Source organism: Crinia signifera, chromosome 6 (assembly GCF_055691185.1).
Source record: "Crinia signifera chromosome 6, ASM5569118v1, whole genome shotgun sequence".
Taxonomy (NCBI): domain Eukaryota; kingdom Metazoa; phylum Chordata; class Amphibia; order Anura; family Myobatrachidae; genus Crinia; species Crinia signifera.
The window spans coordinates 115,843,259-115,858,089 of record NC_139222.1 but is presented as its reverse complement, the minus strand read 5'-3'; the positions used below and the strand labels follow the sequence as shown (position 1 = coordinate 115,858,089).

Below are 14,831 nucleotides of genomic sequence, written 5' to 3'. Positions count from 1 at the left end.
TGCTGTATATGCTAATGTTACTGCAACATGTTTTCTAACAACCACAAAAAGTACAATATGGTTTTGACATTTTCTGTTCTTTTAAAGATACCCACCCTACCACACATAGAAATGATTAAGCATGCACCAGTTGCACCAGCAAAATACAGTACCCATATACCTGCTGCTTTAGGATTGCACTAGTAATCTCTGCTATAGAGCAAGACCCCAATATACATCTTATACTCATAACACAGGATATCAGGACTATCTCATCCAATGTATATGCAGCTGTTGTGTGACTGGAAGCAACCATCGCATAGGTATGCTGGAACTTACAGTTCCACAAGAGCCTGGGCCTTCTCCTAACCTGCGCCTCCTGCTTGCACTATGCCCTTTCTCACATTGCTGAAGCTCTCCTTGGATTTACTGTACTCCCCCCGCTGGTAGAGCTGCTCCCCCTCGGCCATGTAGGTAACGAAAGAGCTGCGTGGGGCCTGGTCCTCAGCCGCCTCCTCCGCCATCACAGCAGCAGCGGACGTGCAGCACAGGTGAGTGTTGTCCCAAATGTTACTAACAGCGTCTGCCGTCACCTAGCAACACAGCAACGGCCGTCACGTGCCCAGGCCACTGCCCCGCCCTCTCCCTGCTCGGTTTCTAGTACTGAGTGATGGAAGAAGCCTCGGCAATTGCTACTTTCCTTCTGTACATTAATGCCGAGATGAATTCATTACAGGACATACACAATCGAGAAAAAAAGACATTTTAGATAGATAAGATATATAACATTTAAATTGTGTCCCTTTAGTACTTAAGAAAAGCTTTAGACGTCTTTTTACCATATAATATTGGCCATATAAGAACACACTCGGACGGCCACCGGTTATCATGCTAGATTATTATTTGTTGTACAGTATGTAGGATATAAATGAAAAAATAATATTTTATTTATGTGAAAGTAGAGATATTGGTACTGTTACTTTAGCCGCTACTTGAATCACGATTGTCCACTGGTGGGCTCGCCACGCTTTGGGTGCGTGGATGGTGGCTTTCTTTGCTCACCACAACTTTACTAAAGATAATAGATGGTGGTGTGGACACAGGAGGGTGGTGTGGACCCTGAAAATAACCCTTGCGGCTCGCTGCACGTTACGTACATTCCGTAGCGTAAGCGTAAGTTGAGGAAGTACCGAGATATCTTTTAAAAAGTTGTATAGAGTGTAATGTATGGGGCTTCGGTTCCAGCGCTAGGGTGTTCGGCACCCCCTTGGACATGATACATTTTCACCCTCCCATACTTTACAAAGAGACAACGGGTGCCGAAAGTGCACGCTGAAAAATAAAGGAGGTGTAATGCCCATAGTAGCAGTGGCGTAAGTTTGTCCAAGCTGGCAGATAATACAACACACCACCTTATATAAATATATGTATGCATGTATGTATGTATGTATGTATGTATGTATGTATGTATGTATGTATGCAGAGGCGTAACTCTGGGAGGTAATGGAGTAATCTGCTGCCGGGCTCCTGCTCCCAAGGGGGCACCTCTCCTCCCCAGCAAATTTAAATCAGTTCATTGAAAGCCTTCAATATCGCTTCTGTAGCTGACTTCCCCTCCTAGTAGGACCATAGACATTACACTCTCTTTATTTTAAACATAACATACATAACACACATACATACTCACACACATGGGGGGGCAGCAATATTTATCTTGCCTCAGGGCAACTGGGGTGAACTTATGCCACTGTATGTATGCATGCTATGTATATTATGTTTAAAATAAAGAGAGTGTGATGACTACTTATCCTGCTAGGTGGGGGAGTCTGACACTGATGCAATATCAATGGCTTTCAACTAACTCCTCATGCCCCCCCCCCCCCCCCCCTCGAACTGTGTAGGAAAGTGAGTTCCATAAAGTCGGAGCTGCATGGCTAAAAGCTCGACCCCCAGATGAATTACGGGAGATCCTAGGAACTGCTAAAAGTCCTTCATCTACAGATCGCAGTAATCGGGTGGGACAGCATGGAATCAGAAGCTGCTTCAGGTACCTTGGGCCATGGTCATGTAGGGCTTTGAAACTCAGTAAGTTGATCTTGAAAATGATTTGCCATTTTATGGGCAGCCAGTGAAGGGAGTAGAGAATGGGAGTAATGTGGCTAGAATGTGGTTGGTTAGTAAACAGACTGGCAGCTGTGTTTTGTACCAGCTGTAATTGGTGCAGTTCTTTTGCTGGGAGACCAAGGTAGAGGGCATTATAATAAACCAAACAAGATGCTACAAATGTATGTATGACTTTTGGCAGATCTTCAGGGGGAATAAGTGTTTGATTCTGGTTATGTTCCTCAGATGAAAGAATGAGGATTTGATTGTGGCTTATATCTGATGTTTAAGTGTCAAGCCGCCATCCAGTACCACACCAAGATCAGGGTTGCCGACCCTCCCGGAATTTGCGGTAGTCTCCCGAAAATCGGGTCCCCCCTCCCGGTCCCCGGAAGGGTGGACAACCCTCCCAGAATCAGGGGGACCCCCACTGAGCCCCCCCCCGATCGCGGCATTTAAATGCCGCAATCCGAGGGTCTCAGAGGAGGGGACGGAGCTAAAATGGCACAATCGTGTCATTTTAGCCCCCCCCCCTCCATGGAGATCAGATATTTCGGCTACTTGCCGTAATGGGGGCGGGGCTTAATGACGTCACCGTTAAGCCCCACCCCCGAACTCGTAATGAAAGATTCCTCTCCGGGCTTCTCCCGGAGAGGATCTTGTGCAAGTCGGCAACCCTGACCAAGATTCAGTACATGATCAGGGTTTTTTAATTCTAGTATGTATGGGTCTTAATACCTCGTCAATTTTAGCATACAAAGTGAATATAGAGTATTTGTATTTATTAATGCAGTGGACTTTACTTAACATATTGGTTGAATTTTCATATTTGTTCAGACTAAAGCATTGTCAAACATTTGCTCATGTCCTGCTGGATGTACGGATGGCTTTGTGAGAATTTCCATCAGTTACCAACATTTCCCATTTCAACCAGAAGATGGAGCTTTGCAGTCATCTTTGAATTTAAGGTTTTGCCAGCAATATCCTGATGTTTATCCTGAAATTGATTGCAGAACTGTTCCTTTTGCTATTTGCACAGCTACTGCATTAATCATACCTTCCTACTTTTAATCATAGTATTGCAGGACATGCCGTGCCGTAGGTGCAACCAGTTCTGAAAAAGCATCGGAGTTATGATTGGAGGGGCAGAGCTACACTACCGTTCAAAAGTTTGGGGTCACTAATTTCCTTATTTTTGAAAGAAAAGCACTATTTTTTTCAATAAAGATAACATTGAATTAATCAGAAATGAACTCATTGAATTAATCAGAAATGAACTCCCCTGTAAAAAAATCTTAAAAATAAAATACATTTGCAAGGGGTGCAGACTGTGTGCCGGAGGACAGGTTGCTGCTGCAGCTGCCTCTCTCCCCCACTCAGCACACGGCACAAAGTAGTGTTTGCTGAGAGGGGGAGAGAGGCTGTTCTGCTGCGACAGCCTGTTCTCTCTACTCCCTCTGTCGGATCTCTGCAGCGGGGAAGGGGGCCTCTACTTCAGAACTGGGCCCGGGTAAAAAGTACCGCCCCCCCCTCTCAACGGCACCGGCACAGCAACAGCCACCGTGGACAGCAGGGGATGCAGAACAGGGAGAGCGCCTCTTCTGCCCGCACTGCATCCTCTGCTTAGCGAGTATCACCGGCCAGACTGGTACATATCCATAAGATGATATGTCAGTAAGTCAAGTAACCATACCTCTCAACTGTCACGATTTCCTTGGGACCGCCCCGCCCGGGGATGGTAGTGTCCCACGGTGTGGTGGACAGTTGGGAGTCCCCCTTTCCTGCCAGCAGAGCAGCGGAGAATAAATGCTATGCACATGCGCACAGTGTCTATTTAGAGAGACAGAGGAGCTGGGGGCATAGCCAGCAGCTCACCCACTGCTGGCCATGCCCCCATAGTGACAAAAATGCTGATGTGGCTAGTGTCAGCTTTCTGGACGTGGCATTGACCATCAATGATGGCGTGATTGAGACTTCGGTCTATACCAAGCCCACTGATAGGAACACGGTCCTACACGCCACTAGCTGCCATCCAACATCCATGAAATTCAGTTTGCCGTACTCGCAATTCTTGCGGGCTAGACGTATTTGCAGTACAGACGAGACGGCACTGGAACATATTGACCAGATGTTTTCTAAATTCGAGTTGAGGGGTTATTCACACAAAGTATTGTCTGAAGCGAAGTGCAAAGCCATGTCTAGGTCCAGACAATCATTACTTGAATACCAACATCGATCTACTAATAAGAAAAGGTTACCTTGGGTAAATCATTTTAATTCAGCCAGCTCTATTGTAAATACTACCACCAAAAGATTGTGGCCACTGGTACAGATGGATCCAGCCTTGGGTCTGTCTGATACCTTGATCATGCCATGCTACACTCGTGGCAGGAGTGTGCGTGATATGGTCATGAAGACCGACATTTCCAGGCTGAAACAGGCTGGCAGTGAACAATTTCTGTCCGCTAAGCCGGGTTGTTTTAAATGTTTGGGTTGTGCAACCTGTAGGGCCCTCATAGTTGGAGACACTTTCAGCCACCCTTCTAGTGGTGCCAGAATGCAGATTAAACATCGTGTCACTTGCACGACTAAATACATAGTGTACATGATTATGTGTCCTTGCTCTTTACATTATATTGGCAAAACTCAATGCACCCTGCGTGAATGCATGGCTGGGCATCGTTCCTCCATCAAGCTCGCCCTGGAAAAAGGTTCTAGTGACCAGCCAGTGGCGAGGCACTTCTTGGAGGCACGACATACCATCCCCATGATGCGGTATACGATCATTGATCATATACCTGCTTCAATGCGTGGTGGTAACCGAGCAAAAAAACTTTTGCAGTGCGAAGCTCGGTGGATACACCGGCTCGGCACTTTGTCCCCCAAAGGGCTTAATGAAAGCAAGGGTTTGCATTGTTTTTTGTGAACGGATTATTTCAGGTTCTATTTATAAGATTAATGTTTTCCAGGTAAAGGCTGTCTTCAGCTCTCCATTTATAATATCATGTTTTGACTATGGCCCTTATTCTGGTTGGTGCGGTAATATCCGCGTGCGTTCGTCCCGCCGATGTTTTGTGACTGCGCATGTGCAGAGGCGTCTCTGTGCATGTGCGAGCGGGGCGTACGGCCAAATCCCGCATGAAATGAGAACACTCCGAACAGGGGGTGGAGAGGGGCGTGAAGGGCTATTTGGGCTCATTACCATATGCATACGCCCTGCGTTTCATGGGCGTTCCCATGCAAACGCTGGGCGTACGTATGGTAATGTGGCCGTGACGCACGTGTAGGGGGCGGACATATGACATCGCCGGATGTCAGCTGCCCGCCCAGATCCCTGCTTTTGCACGGAGAAATGTCCGTGTGGTCTGAAGTTGCGGGAGCTGGTGGAGCACTCGGTCCTGCATTCGATGGTCTGCGACCATCGAATGTTGGGGGAAGTTCCCTGAGATGGAGGAGGCGTATTCCGTGAAAAATACACGTGCGGTCCGTTCGGACAGCTTCTTACCGCGTACGGACGGAGTTGGCGATCCGTATGGAAGGCGGGGTTTCGCACGCACGGTCCTGGCCGCATATTCGGATCCGGCCGCACCGATCAGAATAAGGGCCCATATTAGGATGTAGAACTGCATCTACTCTATCTCTCTTTTTATCCTTGTATTTTTATATTTTTTCATTTATTCTCTTTTGGTTCTTGGTATTATTCTTATGGTTTATGTTGTATTTTTTGTTCACTCATGTAATCTGTATGTATTTTTTGTTTATTATTTACACTGCTGGTGCATTATTCACGTGTGCTAAGATATATGCATTCAGTTTCAGGGGCAGCCTTGAGATATTTATTGTATTCTCTATTGCTACAGCGATAGTATGTGACTTTTGTTTATAACCGTCGCTGTGGCAACCCCAGGTTTTTTCCGGCTTACAGACCGAGCGTTTATCGCGTTGCTATGACGCGCTATATTGGCGTCTCTAGCTTCCGAGTGATGACGCTGGGATGTGGCCGGGCTGATTTGGAGGTTGCTAGGTGACGGCCTCCTAACAACAGCTGCCTCGGGCAGTCGCCGTGCATAGTGACCACGCCGTGATGACGCGCATTAGGAGCGTCCACGTTGCTGACGTCATGGCGCCGGCGTTTTTGCCGCGTGAAACGCAGCATCTGATTGAAGGGGAGCACTTGGGGGTATGTATAAATGTTTTTCATTGTGTAACTGTCTTTGTGTCCTGAGGAAGAACCCAATAAAAGAGGTTCGAAACGTTGGCAAAAGCTGCTATTCTGTGTCCGTTTCTATTGCTGAGTGCCGCCGTCTGTCGGATGTATTGGTCCCCTGTGGGTTCATTGGATGGCACCACCATTTGTTTGATGCAGTTGAGGAAGTGCCGCTCCATACTGGACATTTTATATATATACTGTATATATATATATATATATATATATATATATATATGGTACTTATGTAGTATCTGGGCTTCCGATTTAGAAATCGGATCGGATCGCATCGTATCGCATCGCATGCGACCAAATCGTATGCGATGCGATGGTCAAGATTTTTCCATAGGATTCAATGTTAAAATGGTCTGAGAATACTTTTTAAGAAATATGCGTCCCCTCGCGGGGCTCGCTTCGCTCGCCACGCTTCGGGCTCGGTGGCTCGCTGCGCTCGCCACGCTATATAAAATCAACTCTATGCCCACTTGGATAGTGGGGAAATGAACAGGACCTTCTTAACATTGAATCCTATGCAAAATCGCATCGAATCGCATCGCATCGAATCGCATCGCATCTGATTGTATGCCTTAAGGTAAGGCATACAATCACAAAATCGGCAGCCCAGATACTACATAAGTACCATATATATATATATATATATATAGACGGGAGAAGGACGCAGCACTCCAGACGGATTCTTCAAACAGCAAACAATTTTATTGTGCTCAGCAACGTTTCAATACAAATGTGTATTATCTTCAGAGCCTGAAGATAATACACATTTGTATTGAAACGTTGCTGAGCACAATAAAATTGTTTGCTGTTTGAAGAATCCGTCTGGAGTGCTGCGTCCTTCTCCCATCTACATGCACCATTGACGAAGGCACCCGACAAGCAACCTCCTTTTGGTGGTGTGCCCGGCACAAAGCAGTCTATATATATATATATATATATATATATATATATATATATATATATATAGGTTGACTGGCACTCTCTTTACTGGGGAATGCGCCAAGGTGGATAACATATAAATGACAGAGTTGGATTGAGAGTCCTGGGGGGACCCCCAAAGAAACAGGTGGCACTCGATTGGCTGGATATGTAGAATCCAATTTTTATGTGCAAGTTTCAAACAAATACAAGCATATTGCCAACGTTTCAAAGCCGGTGCGGCTTTATCATCAGGGCTTGTGCACTATATGCACTTTCTCTCTGCACAAGCCCTGATGATAAAGCCGCACCGGCTTTGAAATGTTGGCAATATGCTTGTATTTGTTTGAAACTTGCACATAAAAATTGGATTCTACATATCCAGCCAATCGAGTGCCGCCTGTTTCTTTGGGGGTCCCCCCAGGACTCTCAATCCAACTTTGTCATATATATATATATATATATATATACCGTATATACTCGAGTATAAGTCGACCCGAATATAAGCCGAGGCACCTAATTTTACAACAAAAAACCTGGGAAAACTTATTGACTCAAGCGGGACCCTCACTCGAGTATAAGCCGAGGGGGGCTTTTTCAGCATAAAAAATGTTCTGAAAAAGTAGGCTTATACTCGAGTATATATGGTGTGTGTGTATATATATATATATATATATATATATAATTTTTTTTTTGTTATGTATTCATGCCTCGTACAGTAGGTCACCAATATTTTGTTGTTTTCTTTGTCTTTCTTTGTTATTTGAGGGTTTTATGTCAGTAGTTTGATGTGTTAGTGTCCCCATTGCTGGTCATCTGTATGTCTCATGGTGGTAGGTGATTGGCAAAATTTACAGTGTCACAGATGATACTTTACAGTCAAAATATATTAATGGCTGAAACTTTGTGAATATCAGTAGGCTACTGCATCCAAATGGTTTTATCACACGCAAAACCAAACTATAAAGTAGTAATAATTAGGGAAGTGCACCGGGCACCTTTCGTATTTCGTGAAACGCGTTTTGGGTCTATCTCGGGCAGTGTTTTAGTGTTTCGGGTTTTGGATCTGTATTTTTTTTGCCAAAAAAACCCAAAAAATCACTAAAATCGCAAAAAAAATTTTTTATTGTTTTTTTTTTTTTTGCTCCTAATTTCCAGTCCATTCTGAACACCTCACAATATAGTTTTTAGGGCAAAAGATTGCACCGAGGTAGCTGGATAACTATGCTAATATGGGGCACAAACACGTGAATCATCACAGATGGCAGTTTGAAAAATGAGGCCTCAAAAAACACATAATGAAATAATAAAAAAGAGGTTCAAGATGGAATTGTCCTTGGGCCCTCCCATTCACCCATATGTTGCGCTAATTAGGACATGCACACTTTAATAAACCAATCATTTCAGCGACAGGGTCTGCCACACGACTGTGGCTGAAATTATTGGTCTGTGTGGGCCCCCACAAACAAAGAAGCAAGTCACCTCTCCCTGCTCAAACTGGCTCTATAGAGGCAAGATGTCGTCCTCATCCTCTGATTCCTCACCCACTTAACACACTTGAAACAAAGAGAAAGAAAATAAATCAGTTTGGACGGGACGCACTCCTCACCCACAATGTCTGTTTTTGACTCTTTATAAAAACATACCTACAATTAGGTGTATACTTTATTGGTGTATATTTACACATTGACCTAACCGGTCATCATTTATTTTCGAGGTTCTCAATTTTATTAATTGTATGCAACCTTTATATATATGTTCCCTTTGCAAGGGATAATAAGTAGCGAAATTATTAAAAACAAAGTAAAGATATAGAAGAAGAAAGGGTTTAATAAAGATTTAAAAGTATCTCCGTGATCTGTTTGTTGCTGTATTGAGTTTGCTTAGTTTGTTGCAAATGTATCCAAATCTGTATTTACTTTATAATAAAGTGAATTTCCAAGTCTGCTGTGTTTCTTGTTTAGATTCGATTTTTACATTCCTCCTTTGACCCTTTATGTCAAAAAAATGTAATATTCATTGGATAACTAAAGGGTCAAAGGAGGAATGTAAAAATCGAATCTAAACAAGAAACACAGCAGACTTGGAAATTCACTTTATTATAAAGTAAATACAGATTTGGATACATTTGCAACAAACTAAGCAAACTAAATACAGCAACAAACAGATTACAGAGATACTTTTAAATCTTTATTAAACCCTTTCTTCTTCTATATCTTTACTTTGTTTTTAATAATTTCGCTACTTATTATCCCTTGCAAAGGGAACATATATATAAAGGTTGCATACAATTAATAAAATTGAGAACCTCGAAAATAAATGATGACCGGTTAGGTCAATGTGTAAATATACACCAATAAAGTATACACCTAATTGTAGGTATGTTTTTATAAAGAGTCAAAAACAGACATTGTGGGTGAGGAGTGCGTCCCGTCCAAACTGATTTCTTTTCTTTCTCTTTGTTTCAAGTGTGTTAATATTAAATCAGGGGGCTGCACCCTAGCAGGTCAGGAATTGTATTTGTATAAAACTCCTGGCAGGCTGAAAGTTTTTCCACCCACAAAACAATATAAACTATTACCATTAAATTTATGGTGCGGGTCTCCCAATCCCTTTCTCTCCTCACCCACTTAAGTAAGTACTTCCTCATCCTCACAGATTATCAATTCCACCCCGCTTGACTCCACAATCACAGATCCCTCTGTAGTCTCTGGAGGCAATTGCTGGTCTTCGTTCAAGAATTGATCATTCATTTTGATGAACATCATTTTCTCCACATTTTGTGGAAGCAACCTTCTACGTCGCTCACTGACCAGGTTCGGAGTCAGGGCCGGACTGGGACCAAAAATCGGCCCTGGCATTTTGAGCACACAGGCCCATCTGCGGTGCATCAACATGGGTGTGGCCTAATGAAAAGAAGGCGTGGCATCTCAAAGGGGCATGGTATTACACATTATACTACACACCGTAATACCCAAAATGGCGCTCAGGCGCACAGGTCTTATCTGCTTATGTAATCTGGGGATGGGGGTGAAGGTCAAATGACTGCTGGTGTAGGGCAGCTGGCAGTTCAGTAGCCTTAACTGCTTAGGTGGCCTGAGGATGGGGGTAAAGGTCAAATGGCCGCTGATGTAGGGCAGCTGGCATGTGTCAGTGCAGCGTCCTTGGCCCCGAGTACCTGTGGCAGCTGCTGGCTCCAGCCAGTTCTGGCTCCCCGCTCAGGCTGGTCCCTTTCTCCGTCCGGGTATCGCTGGGGTCTCTTGGCCTCGGTCCCGCCTCCTGCAGGATGCACTAGTGTGGGTGCGGGTTGGCATTGCCGCATTCAGTGCCGCCAGCCGCCGCTGGTGTGGTGATGCTGCCGGCTACTCTTTGCCGCCGCTCACTGCTGCTTCACAGGTGCCGCACTTGATCCCCGCAGTCTCCGTCTCCTCCGTGCCACCGCTCACGTGCTGGGCTGCTTCTCCCTCACCGTACGTGCACTTCACCTCTTCCGGTCTCCTCCCCTGTGGACACTTCCTTCTTCTTGCAGCCACGTCATCTGCTGCAGCGTCTGCCCCTGCTGTCCATCAGATTGGGTAAGCTCCACCCCGGGTAAGCTCCGTCCCAACAGAAATCTAGCTGTAAAAAATCGTCCCACAAGGCCATCGGCCCTTCTGGCATTTGCCAGAAGTGCCAGATGGCCAGTCCGGCCCTGTTCGGAGTACACACTGGAGGGTGGACAACTCAGGTAAAATAGAGCCAGTTTTTACATGGGGCTTCCAAACTGCCTTTTTTTCCCTTCCAGTACAGGTAAGGACTGTCTGACATGTCTACTTGGATGCTGTCACCAAAGTATTTGTCCACCATAGTCATGTGAAGGTCTGGCATGATGGGAAGGTCCGGCATCGCAACCACCAACACCATTTGACTCTCCTTGGGGATTTGTGATAAATGTCTTTAGGAGGGTGCGGTTGTTTGCAGTTGCTCCTGAGATTAGGTGCAGTGGGACTGAAATTGTGTCGCCATGGAAAGTTGTACTGGCTGTAGGTGGCTATGAAAAGATGTGTTTATCTTTTTTAATGTCCTTCTCTTGGGGCCTGGAGTTATTAGAAACGGGTTACAAATGGTGCTTGAAGGCAAAAGCATTCTGAAGGTGGTCCATGATTGTCGCTGGCTGGGGGATGTCTTGTCCCACCAATATGGGGTGCTTCTTAGCAATATCTTTGATACACAGGTAGGAGATGTATACCTGTTCTTCATGGAAACCGGCGGCTTCCTTCCTAATCATACGTGTTCACTTAACCCCTTCCTGACAGAGCCAGTTTTTGCGTTCCTGACAGAGCCCTTTTTTTCAAATCTGACATGTCTCACTTAAGTGGGGATAACTTTTTTTTGCTTTTACTTATCCCAGTGATTTTGAGATTGTTTTTTCGTGACACATTGTACTTCAAGGTAGTGGTAAATTTGGGTCGATGCAGTCTGTGTTTTTTTGTGAAAAATACCAAAATGTCGTAAAAAAATGGAAAATTTAGCAATTTGCAAAATGTTAAATTTTCTGCTTGTGAGACAAATAATCATACCACTCAAAATAGTTAATAACTAACAAAGACCATATGTCTACTTTATGTTGACATCATTATTTCAACTTCCTTTTAATTTTTTGGGACACTAGGAGGCTTACAATATGAATAGCAAATTCTCAAATTTTCAAGAAAATTTCAAACACTGATTTTTTTAGGGACCAGTTCAGTTCTGATGTGACTTTGAGGGACTTGTATGTGAGACACCCCCATAAATGATGCCATTTCAAAAACTGCACCCCTCACAGTATTCAAAACAGCATTTTTGAAGTTTGTTAACCCTTTAGGTGTTTCACAGGAATTAAAACAAAGTGTAGGTGAAATTTCAAAATTTCTTTTTTTTTGCAGATTTGCAATTTTAATACATTTTTCTAAGGAACACAGTACATTTTACTAGAGAAATGTGACTGAAAATTGATTCCCCCAATTCTTTTGTTTTCATAAATATCCTATATGTGGCCCTAGTGTGCACGGTGACCAAACCACAGGCTTCATAATAGAAGGAGCACCTACTTGATTTTGGAGCCTCCTTTTTATGAGATTATTTTTTAGGCACCATGTAGGTTTCTAGGCACCATAAGATGCTAAAAGTTAGGAACCCCCCCACAAGTGACCCCATTTTGCAAACTACACCCCTCAGGGAATTCATCTAGGGGTATAGTGTACATTTCAAACCCCCAGGGGTTTCACCAATTTTGATACAAGTGGGCAGTGAAAATGAAAAATTACATTTTTTTACACAAAAATGCAGTTCTGGCTCCAAATTTGTCATTTTCAGAAGGTATGAAGGAGACAAAGCACCCCAAAATCTGTGCCCCAATTTCTCCCGAGTACGGCAATGCCTCACATGTGACCAAAAAATACCAGTTGGGTGCATGGCAGGACTCAGAAGGGAAGGAGTGATTTTTGGATTTTGCAGCACAGATTCTGGTGGAATGAATGGTGGGTGCTATGTTGCACCAATACAGTGGAACCCCCCCACAAGTCACCCCATTTTGCAAAGTACACCCCTCAGGGAATTCATCTAGGGGTATAGTGTACATTTCAAACCCCCAGGGGTTTCACCAATTTTGATACAAGTGGGCAGTGAAAATGAAAAATTACATTTTTTTACACAAAAATGCAGTTCTGGCTCAAAATTTTTCATTTTCAGAAGGTATGAAGGAGAAAAAGCACCCCAAAATATGTGCCCCAATTTCTCCCGAGTACGGCAATGCCTCACATGTGACCAAAAAATACCAGTTGGGTGCATGGCAGGACTCAGAACGGAAGGAGTGATTTTTGGATTTTGCGGCTCAGATTCTGGTGGAATTTTGGTGTGTGCTATGTCGCATTAGCAAGACCCCCCAAGCACCAATACAGTGGAACCCCCCCACAAGTGACCCCATTTTGCAAACTACACCCCTCAGGGAATTCATCTAGGGGTATAGTGTACATTTCAAACCCCCAGGGGTTTCACCAATTTTGATACAAGTGGGCAGTGAAAATGAAAAATTACATTTTTTACACAAAAATGCAGTTCTGGCTCAAAATTTTTCATTTTCAGAAGGTATGAAGGAGAAAAAGCACCCCAAAATCTGTGCCCCAATTTCTCCCGAGTACGGCAATGCCTCACATGTGACCAAAAAATACCAGTTGGGTGCATGGCAGGACTCAGAAGGGAAGGAGTGATTTTTGGATTTTGCAGCTCAGATTCTGGTGGAATTTTGGTGGGTGCTATGTCGCATTAGCAAGACCCCCAAAGCACCAATACAGTGGAACCCCCCCCACAAGTGACCCCATTTTGCAAACTACACCCCTCAGGGAATTCATCTAGGGGTATAGTGTACATTTCAAACCCCCAGGGGTTTCACCAATTTTGATACAAGTGGGCAGTGAAAATGAAAAATTACATTTTTGTACACAAAAATGCAGTTCTGGCTCAAAATTTTTCATTTTCAGAAGGTATGAAGGAGAAAAAGCACCCCAAAATCTGTGCCCCAATTTCTCCCGAGTACGGCAATGCCTCACATGTGACCAAAAAATACCAGTTGGGTGCATGGCAGGACTCAGAACGGAAGGAGTGATTTTTGGATTTTGCGGCTCAGATTCTGGTGGAATTTTGGTGGGTGCTATGTCGCATTAGCAAGACCCCCCAAGCACCAATACAGTGGAATCCCCCCACAAGTGACCCCATTTTGCAAACTACACCCCTCAGGGAATTCATCTAGGGGTATAGTGTACATTTCAAACCCCCAGGGGTTTCACCAATTTTGATACAAGTGGGCAGTGAAAATGAAAAATTACATTTTTTACACAAAAATGCAGTTCTGGCTCAAAATTTTTCATTTTCAGAAGGTATGAAGGAGAAAAAGCACCCCAAAATCTGTGCCCCAATTTCTCCCGAGTACGGCAATGCCTCACATGTGACCAAAAAATACCAGTTGGGTGCATGGCAGGACTCAGAAGGGAAGGAGTGATTTTTGGATTTTGCAGCTCAGATTCTGTTGGAATTTTGGTGGGTGCTATGTCGCATTAGCAAGACCCCCAAAGCACCAATACAGTGGAACCCCCCCACAAGTGACCCCATTTTGCAAACTACACCCCTCAGGGAATTCATCTAGGGGTATAGTGTACATTTCAAACCCCCAGGGGTTTCACCAATTTTGATACAAGTGGGCAGTGAAAATGAAAAATTACATTTTTTTACACAAAAATGCAGTTCTGGCTCAAAATTTTTCATTTTCAGAAGGTATGAAGGAGAAAAAGCACCCCAAAATCTGTGCCCCAATTTCTCCCGAGTACGGCAATGCCTCACATGTGACCAAAAAATACCAGTTGGGTGCATGGCAGGACTCAGAAGGGAAGGAGTGATTTTTGGATTTTGCAGCACAGATTCTGGTGGAATGAATGGTGGGTGCTATGTTGCACCAATACAGTGAAACCCCCCCACAAGTGACCCCATTTTGCAAACTACACCCCTCAGGGAATTCATCTAGGGGTATAGTGTACATTTCAAACCCCCAGGGGTTTCACCAATTTTGATACAAGTGGGCAGTGAAAATGAAAAA

At 44.2% G+C, this 14,831-nt stretch overlaps 1 protein-coding gene across 2 annotated transcripts in view; it reads right to left on the bottom strand.

The window, feature by feature from the left end:
* ODAD4 (outer dynein arm docking complex subunit 4) overlaps positions 1-14,831 on the bottom strand; it is a 41,667-nt gene that overhangs the window by 15,453 nt on the left and 11,383 nt on the right. The window contains exon 1 of one of the 2 annotated variants that reach the window (XM_083146869.1): positions 384-560. The exons of the other annotated variant lie outside the window; for it this stretch is intronic. Within the exon in view, the coding sequence (XP_083002995.1) occupies positions 384-503 (120 nt within the window). The 5' untranslated portion in view covers positions 504-560. Of the gene's footprint in view, positions 1-383; positions 561-14,831 lie in introns of those variants that run through there. 2 annotated transcript variants of the gene reach the window in all.